The sequence below is a fragment of the Otolemur garnettii genome, unplaced genomic scaffold, assembly GCF_000181295.1.
Source record: "Otolemur garnettii isolate 467f Iridium unplaced genomic scaffold, OtoGar3 scaffold00010, whole genome shotgun sequence".
NCBI lineage: Eukaryota > Metazoa > Chordata > Mammalia > Primates > Galagidae > Otolemur > Otolemur garnettii.
Window position 1 is genome coordinate 19,473,570 of NW_003852405.1, and position 9,899 is coordinate 19,483,468.

The 9,899-nt window shown below is 38.7% G+C and overlaps 1 protein-coding gene across 2 annotated transcripts in view; it reads left to right on the forward strand.

The window, feature by feature from the left end:
• The window catches only part of LOC100949951 (guanylate-binding protein 1), a 120,635-nt gene extending 110,736 nt beyond the window's left edge, over nt 1–9,899 (forward strand). For both annotated transcript variants that reach the window (XM_023509931.1, XM_003784285.3), the window contains 5 exons: nt 2,093–2,373; nt 3,680–3,892; nt 6,690–6,792; nt 7,079–7,272; nt 8,213–9,899. In XM_023509931.1, coding sequence (XP_023365699.1) covers nt 2,093–2,373; nt 3,680–3,892; nt 6,690–6,792; nt 7,079–7,272; nt 8,213–8,326 — 905 coding nt within the window. In that variant the 3' untranslated portion in view covers nt 8,327–9,899. The remainder of the gene's footprint in view (nt 1–2,092; nt 2,374–3,679; nt 3,893–6,689; nt 6,793–7,078; nt 7,273–8,212) is intronic.

The following is a 9,899-nucleotide window of genomic DNA, read 5'->3' on the forward strand; positions in this document are numbered from 1 at the left end:
CGAACCTGCCACCTTAGGTGTACGTGGCTGGCGCCTTAGCCGGTTGAGCTATAGGCGCCGAGCCTCTCCACCTACTTCTAACCTGGACTTTCCTTCTGCCCAATGTAGAGGGTAAAACAGAAAAGCAAAAAAGTTACTTCTGGAAAATACATAGACTAATGATGTCCAAGAAAATATAACACAAAGATCAAATTAATTTTACGTGGAAACTAAAACCCTTTCTAGCATTATCTCATAACACCAAGGGGGAAAAAAAGATAAGAATAGAATAAGATTTAATTCTACTATGGTAATCTTTTCCACCAGCCTCTCAGCTCCCCATTTGTGAAATAGGCTTCCAGGAGCTATGTACAGAGCAACACAGAAAGAAAAGCAAACACTCTCTGTAAATGAGACTTTACCACTGACTATAGTGTAATAATTCTCTTGCTCAGCAGTTTGAAAGTATTTAGGGAATGGTGGTAATATGTGAACTGGGTATAATGATGAATAAAAGAAATGTGATTTCTGGTCTCATTCCAGCAAAGTAGGAGCAAAAGATTTTGGTTTAAAGTTTGAAAATGTATAATGGTAGATAGTGATTAACACAAAAAATCAACATAATAGGCTGCTATGAAAGAGTAAAGTCTAAGAAGATAGAGATTTACACTATGAGATAGAGGTTGCCGATGAAAGCCACATGTAAGATGCTGAGACTTTAGAAATGAGTAGGAGTTAACCAGAAGCATAGGGAGTAAGAGCTTTGAAGATAGATATCATGTCATGTGGAAAGGCCTGAGGTAGGAAAGAACTTTGTAAATTCAAGAAAATAAAGGAAATGTGATTGGATCAGAGTGTGCTGAATTAGAGTGACGCCATGATTTGGAGAAGTCTTGCAGAGATTGGATTTTAAAAGGACAGGCAGAGGACTTAAGGAGATTAGAGTTTGTTTAAACTCTGTGGAAGGACCTTGAAGAATTTTGGGCAGTGAGGTAAAATTCATGTTTATACCTATCTTAGAGTATTTTGTAGATAATTTGTCAGAGCGGTGTCGGGGAGGGAATGAGAGGATGGATGCTATTTGCAGTGGTTTAGCAATAAGTGAGGATTGGGTTAGGCCAAGATTATGGTCAAAATAGACAAGACCTAACCGTATTTTGGATTTCAAATCCCAAAGGCTTGGTAACGGATGTATGGAAGAACTATATAGAAGGAAGTGCCCAACCTGTCCCCAGGTTTCAAGCTTCACAACTGCTTGAATGGATGTGTTACTTACTGAGATGGTAATATCAGGAAGAATCATTTTTCAGAATGGATGAATTGTTTATATTTGGATTATTTAACATTGAGTTTCTACTGATATATGCAGTAAGGGATATGGCACAGACATTAAATACACAAAGCCAAAACTTAGAAATAAGGTCAAGTCAGGAAACAAAATTCCCCAGTCATCCAATAGCTGGTACTCAAAACTATAAAAAGAGAATTTATAGGATTGGGTTACAAAGAACTATCACCTTTTGGGTGACAAATCACTTTAATAAAGAACTATCACCTTTAGGGTGACAAACCACTTTAATCCAGTCCAAGACTGGATTTTTCTGGGATATGTAACTTTCAGTGCTAAATTCAGCAGAGCCCTAGACAAATCCAAAGAGTTGGTCACCCCATCTGTATCTCTGGCAAGAGAATATCTGGAAGACCCATTTATGTAAGCCAGACATAAGACTAGTGGCTTGCACCACTAAGGAAAATAAAAATGAAAAAGGCTAATTTTCCTCCTTGACTTTTTTAATAAATTAGGAATGAAGAGAAAAAGGGATTACAGGGAGAGAGGCAAGAGAAGAAGGGTAAGGAAAGATCTAGACCTGATATCTCAGCCCTGTAATATCCTTCCTATAATCTATGCATTCAGACATCTTCCTTTTGGGTGAAGCAAGCAGGAGGAAGCGTAGTTTTAATTTCCTCTGCACCTAGAAGCTAAGAAATTATTTTGTTACTATGCTTTCTCAGAAAATCCTCAACTCTATTGTTTGTGATACTTATTTGAAAAGCATACAAAATACTCTGTCTACCAACTGATACCCATAATTTTTGAAATTCTTTTTTGTAGGTCTAGAGAATCTGGTACTGACCTATGTAGATGCAATCAGCAGTGGGGATCTGCCCTGCATGGAGAATGCAGTCCTGGCCTTGGCCCAGTTAGAGAATGCAGCTGCAGTGCAAAAGGCCATTGACCACTATGAGCAGCAGATGAGCCAGAAGGTGCAGCTGCCCACAGAGACCCTCCTGGAGCTGCTGGACCTGCACAGGGCCATTGAGAAAGAGGCCATTGAAATATTCATGAAGTACTCTTTCAAGGATGTGGACCAAACTTTCCAGAAGAAATTAGGGGTATATTTGATGTTCTTGTTCCTGAAAGTCAGCAAAATACAGGCCCTTCTTTTTGAGGAGAGTAATTTTTTCTAGACCCTGAGATAGTAGCACTTAGCTATGTGTGCATATTTACAATCATTTTTAAAAGTTTAAGATATACCTACTCTAGACTTATAAAAAAAAGCACCATAACTAGCCAAATATTTTTTATAAAAATCCATTTTTTTATTTCTACCACTCTGAATGTTGTATTTTAAGGAAATAAGTTGCACAACTTCATTTATAAAGGACCAATTTACTTTTTTCTTTTGTAGTTGAAAAAATACATTGCTTTCATATTCCCTAATAATTATCTGTGGGGATTCAATTACTTTTTAAATAATCCTAAAACCTTGTTGCTTTTTCTTAATTTAAGTAATGGGTAAAACATTCAGGAGACCAAGAAAGAGAAACCAATCGTAAGAAGTTTATTAGGGAATGTGTCCAAAGTCTCCCTTATTCCAAGTTAAGGAAGTATTATTGCCTGAAGAATGACAGGTGAATTTTCACCTTGACAGGTGAAAATCCTTCCTCTGGGTTTTACAAATAATACATTGCTACAGTCAGAGATTCTGGTGAAACTTAAGCAGTCAATGTAATTGGAAAATCACACCCTTTCAACCTAAGGAAGAAATAAGCTTGATGTGTATCATCTTGATTGATTTAATGTAGATAAAGGTGCTGTTTATTAGATTTGCTAAATATTGAAAGTACTTAATGGTACAATCTTCATTACTTTCATTAGTCCTATACAAAGAGAAATATACAGAAATATTCTTATATTAGAGAATGTAGTAAATAATCACTGATGCCTTACTGAGGACTTATGGAAAAGTCTGTGGGCTTCATACTTTACATCAGCTCAGAAAATCCTGATGAGAAACCTAGGACAGCCATCTATCCCCCATTCTCTGTGTACAGACAAGGAACCCTCAGTTCACAAAAGCTGAATGTCACAAAGCCACAACATGATGGCACAGACCTGCCTGACTCCATTATTTGTGCCCTGAACCATTCTGAAATTGCAGACTTGAAAATGAAAAGTTTCCTATGAAACAGTGTCTGTGCTTTGAAACTCATTCTCTGAAGCAGGAAAACAGGGGATGTGGTTCCAGGAAATCATGGGGAAGCAGATACATTTTTGCAGAGAGCACTTGTCTTAGGGAAGGTGATGAGTGTGGCCCTATCTAGATGCCACAGTCTCTGCAGGGGGAGCACTTCTTAGCAGTCTGTGTGTGGGTAACATCCTCCTCATGGCTTTATTGTGTATCTTGTCACTTCACAGACCCAGTTGGATGTAAGGCGAGATGACTATTGTAAGCAGAATATGAAAGCATCAGCAGATTATTGCACGGAATTACTTGAGGATATTTTTGGTCCTCTAGAAGAGGAGGTGAAGCTGGGGGTGTTTTCTAAAGCAGGAGGTTATCAGCTCTTCATTCAGAGGAAGCATGAGCTGCAGGATAAGTACGACAAAGTTCCCAGAAAAGGAATACAGGTAAACTACACAATGGGTACCATTTCTGGGGACTTGCTAAGGAAACTTTCAAACCCCACTGGGAATAAAAAACCAACCAAACAAATCTGGCATTGCAGTTGGTACAGAGGGCCTTTGCCTTTCAGTCATTCATTTACTGATTCATTCAATGAGAACCTACCATGAGATAGGTAGCCAGCTCCTCATTGGGAGCCTAGACTGAGCCCTCAAAAAATGTTCATGGAATTTGCTCACTTATTTATCCAGTTGTTTGATAATCGTTTGGCCAAACAGCATGCTGGGCATCTGTCAAGTTGCTGGGGATAGACCAATTAAAAAAAGAAAAAAAGAAATACTCAAAGACCAAGTTCTCTCCAAATATTTATAGGCAATAATAATAATATAATAATAGTTAATACTTAAATAGGTAGCACTGGCTCAGCGCCTATAGCTCAGCGGCTAGGGCACTGGCCACGTACACTGGAGCTGGCAGGTTCAAACCCAGCCCAGGCCTGCCAAACAACAACAACTACAACAACAAAAATATAGCCGGGCATTGTGACAGACACCTATGGTCCCAGCTACTTGGGAAACTGAGGCAAGAAAATCGCTTAAACCCAAGAGTTTGAGGTTGCTGTGAGCTGTAACACCATGGCACTCTACCTAGGGCAACATAGTAAGACTATCTCAAAAAAAAAAAAAAAAATTAGCACTTGCCATGCTGTGTTCCAGGAACAAGGCTAAAAGCTTAATTCATTTAATACAACAATCCTGCCAAGTACATACTTTTATTATCCCAATTTTATAAAAATAATGAGGCATAGAGAAGTACAAGGAGTCACCCTATGTCATGCAGGTCATGAGCAGTGCAGCCCGAATACAAGATTAGGTCGAAGGATCTGTGCTCTTTTTTTTTTTTTTTTTTGTAGAGACAGAGTGTCACTTTGTTGATCTCAGTAGTGTGCAGTGATGTCACACAGCTCATAGCAACCTCCAACTCCTGGGCTTAGGCAATTCTCTTGCCTCAGCCTCCTGAGCAGCTGGGACTACAGGTGCTCACCATAACACCTGGCTATTTTTTTGTTGCAGTTTGGTCGGGGCTGGGTTTGAATCCACCACCCTCGTTATATGGTGCTAGTACCCTACCTACTGAGCCACTGGCACCGCCCAAGATCTGTGCTCTTAACAGTTCTTCAGTGCTGGTATCCTCAGGTTATGTCACATAGAATTAGATTTGGATATACATTCTTAAAAACAACAGTGGCTTTAAAAAATACAAATGCATCCTTCTTCCTTCTGTGCAAGAAGTCAGGAAGAGGGCTAGTGCTGCTGTGATGGCTCCATATGCATCTTGGTCCCAGGCCCCTCCTTTCGTTCTACTCCAGCCCCTTAGCACACAGCCTCCATCTTCCAGGTCAATTTCTGCTCTAAGATGCCTCTTAGAATTGCAGCCTCTAGTTCCACATTATAGGTGGAAAAGAAGAGGGGAAAATAGAAGAGTAAGAGGCTGTGAGTCAATTCCCTTTAAAGAGATTTCTAGTAAGCACTAAACACACATCATACTTCTGATTACACGTTATTAACAGAATTCAATCTTATGGACATCCCAGGTTTAAGGGATGTTGAGTAGAAGACAGTATAGTATCATGATCTGCCATATGTTTAGCTGAGAATAAAATCAGAGTTCTGTTACAAAGTACCCAGGAGAGAAGAGAGATTTAGGATGACTCCAGCAATCCCTGCCAAAGTGTCAAAAAAGCTCTGAAGAATAAAAAAGAATATAGATATAGAAGGGGAAGGAAATGTGGGACAATTTTGTGCATATATGTTCTTAGAAAAGGCCTATAAGGTGAAGTAAAGTTTCAGCAGAATCTTCAAAGCAAGTAGGGAGTCAAGCAATGGACTTCTAGGGGAAGAAAATTTCAAACAATAGAAATGGTTTGGAAGAATAAATTGGCTTATGTTCTAAGAATAGTAAAAAAAAGCTAAAGTGCTAGCAGGCAGTGAGCCACGGAGGGACTGGCAGGAGACAGGGTGAGAACAGTCAGAGCACAGAGGCCAGATAGGGGAGTATGTTGAAGTCCACTGAAAGATTTGGGAGTGTATTTTGATGAGTTAGAAAGTCAGTAGAGGGTTTTGAGTAGAAGAATCACATGAGCTTGCTTCCTTCCTTCCTTCCTTCCTTCCTTCCTTCCTTCCTTCCTTCCTTCCTTCCTTCCTTCCTTCCTTCTTTCTTTCCTTCCTTCCTTTTTTTTTTTTGTTGCAGTTTTTGGCTGGGGCTGGGTTTGAACCCGCCACCTCCAGCATATGGGGACAGCGCTCTACTCCTTTGAGCCACAGGCACCGCCCATCATAAGCTTTCTTAAAATAATGTAGCAAAACTCTGGCCACTTGTGAATGGCTTGTAGGGAAGTGAGAGAGGATAAAGCTGTAGCAGCAGTCCCCATTAGAAGTGATGGTGCTTGGACTCAGGTGTTTGAGTGGAGCAGGTGACAAAAGATGGATTCTGATTGTATTTTAAAGCTGAAGCCAACACACTTAGCAGATGATTGTGTGTGGAGTGTATGCAGCGAAGAAAGTATTAAGGATTTTGTTGGATGAAGAGAGTTTATAATTATTAAAATTGGAGTGATTGGGAAGGAACAGGTGTAGGAGGGATCCAGACTTGGATTTTAGACCTGCTAAACTTGAAATACTTTTTGAATTACAAAGTGAATTGTTACATGATAGTAAAATTACATGGAATTAACAGATGTATTACAGGATTTTGCCTTAACCATAGTCACTATTCCCTCATTCTAACTTCCTGTTTAACTAGGCAGAAGAGATGCTGAGAAAATACTTAAAGTCCAAAGAGGATGTGGCTGATGCCCTTCTAAAGACTGATAAGTCGCTAACAGAAAAGGAAAAAGAGATTGAAGGTAAGAACAACTGAAAGCACTCCATGATTAGAGACCCGTACTAAATGTTAGTTAGCCATATCGGTTTACCTGGAATTACTACTATAGAGAAAGAATAGCAAGTATCATTCTTAGTTCTATGGTTGTTATTTAACTGGTATGTGTGGCCATCTGTCTTCTGCTAACTCAGTGCAAAACTTACAATGGATTTTCTCAATGACATGAGAATAAAGCAAAAGAGGGTGAAAGGCAAAAGGAACTCATGCAATTTACTAATCATGTTTCTCTGCTGCTTTTTCTTCCTCAGTGGAACGCATAAAGGCTGAATCTGCAGAAGCCGCACAGCAGATGTTGGAGGAAATGCAAAAGAAGACTGAGCAGATGATGGAACAGAAAGAGAAGAGTTATCAGGAGCATGTGAGACAGTTGACTGAGAAGATGGAGAGGGACAGGGCCCAGTTGCTGGAAGAACAAGAGAGGATAATAGCTATTAAACTTCAGGTATTAGATGGCATCTTCTCAATGTTCTCTTACATTGTCCCAAATCAAAAAGCCTAAGGATGAGGCTTGGCGCCTGTAGTTCAGCAGCCAGGGCACCAGCCACATCCACCAGGGTTGGAGGGTTCAAACCTGGCCCGGGCCTGCCAAACAACAACAACAAAAATAGCCAGGCATTGTGGCAGGCGCCTGTAGTCCCAGCTACTTGGGAGGCTGAGGCAAGAGGAATTGCTTAAGCCTAAGAGTTTGAGGTTGCTATAAGCTGTGACACCGCAGCACTCTACCAAGGGTGACATAATGAGACTATCTTAAAGAAAAAAAAAGCATAAGGATAGGAACTGAATGCCTCCCAAAGAACTTTCTAGCCCAGACACTCTACTACATTTTTCATTCCCTAACTGCTTTTACCCTGGCCCTCTGATTACTAAAGGCTGTTTACTTGCAGGATAAAATCCCATGGAATATTTCATTATGCTATCACTAAGACAGTAGCTATTCATCACTAGGCACTCCATGGGTGTTTTACAGGCATTCCAAAACCAAATAATTACCTAATGGTACAGGAACTATTATTCTCCCATTGGGAGTCCATACTATATAGATCAGAGATTAGACAAAAATAAAAACAGGAAAGTGATGTCTTTTGCAGAAAGACTGTGTTATACATAGGTGAAGTGAAGAAACCCAAGAATAAAATTCTAGGTTAACAGTATTTTAAAAACTGTAAGACAGTATTTCTGAAGCTTAAAAAGTACCAGAAATTTTATTGGTGGGTATAAGAGACTCAGGAGATAGTGATGCAATGGAAATTAAGGGAAGAAAGGATTTTAAGAGTGTTCAAAGCTCTTGAGGGATCAATATAAGTACCAAAAGGGAACTTAATTTGGCAAGTATGGGAGATGTGTGAAGCTGTACTAGTTTAGTCTCCACTTTTTCCTTTCAGGAGCAGGAACGACTTCTCAAGGAGGGATTCCACAATGAAAGCAACAAACTAAAAAGAGAGGTCCAGGATCTCCAAAGGAGAGCATCAGCACACAAGCCCTGCACCATACTCTAAAAATCTCAGAAACATAATCTCCCTACTACCCAGCTTCTTCTCCCCAAGGAACAAATTGAATGAACAACTTCAGAAGGCCAAACAATGGCTGCTAAACTTATCTTGAAATCATGACACTTGAATTTGTTTTCCTTTTAAAAAAAGTTTTTACCAATGGAGTGCATGTGATATTTTGTTACATGCAATGTGTAATCTCAAGTCAAGGTATTTAGAATATCCATCCTCTCAAGAGAAATGCTTGCATTTTTGCTAAGTCATAAAGATTACAAAGTGAAGCTTAATTATAAAGTCAATATTTCACCTGCTGAGCAATTCAATTCATGCTTATTTATGTCCTAATTACTAATATGATCCTTAACTGCATCCTATGTTTGAAATTATGCACAAGGGCTCAAGAGATACTAAATCATGTAACTGGTATGTATTTTACAGTGGGGAGATCTCATACATTTTCTGTTTAAGGTAGACTTTTCCCCCCTCATATATACCACCCTTCTATATTTTCTCAATATATCTTCTCTTACTTAAGGAGTACTTTGGTCCTAAAATAAGTTAGGACCTAGGGATAACGTTGAACTGCTGTGAACATGGCATAAATCTGATGTGACTGAACAAAACCATGGGCACAGTTGGGCATCACTCCTGTTGAATAGTTTTGGATCACATACCGGCTGCAAGTAAGAGAGATCTGGGACACTTCACTGGACTTCGGTGTGTAGTGTGTAGCTTTCACTTGGGTGGAGGCTGCCTGGCCTGTGGGCACTGATGAACTCCTGGACATTGGGAGAGGAAGTGGTGACCTCTGTGCAGAAGGCATGTATGAGTGGACCCTCCACCTTCTCTATATATACCGTCTAGGTCTACAATCTCCAGCCCTTAAGCTTACAGTTGGGGATATTCTGTCATAAAACAATAATCTCTGGTCAAAAAAATATATTTGACATGTTAAATTATTAGTATTATTAATTTTTTTAACTACATCAATAAACTGACCATAAAATATGAATTTAAATAAAGACCTAGAAAACTACCAACTAATAAAACTAAAAAAGGGTTTAGAAGAAATAGAGCTATAGACCATGATCTAAAATGGAAGCTAATAAATAAATAAATTAATTATCCATAAATCAATTTATATTGGCCTACTATATCCAATCCATTGCCAATAAAAATTTTGGAGGTTCTTCACTATAGAATCCTAATTTTCATTCAGAAGTGTTAGGAGAAGCCAAAACAATGTACTAGAAAAAAATTTCAGAATCAGATATTAAAACAAAATATAAAATAGAATCATTTTTAAAGTGTGGCACTGAGTATCATAAGAATAAACAGGCAATGGGACTTAATGGATAGTCCAGAAACAAATTTAAGTTTAAAAAAGAACTGTGTAACCATTAAAAAATTTTAATCTATTATACATAAGTAACATCAAAGTAAGTTCTTTTTTAAATGTTTTATTTTTATTGTAAATTGACAAATCATGTATATTTGTGAAGTAGAAAGTGATGTTATGATTATGAATACAATATGGGAACAATTAAAGTCAGCTAATTAACATAATCATTAATATCTA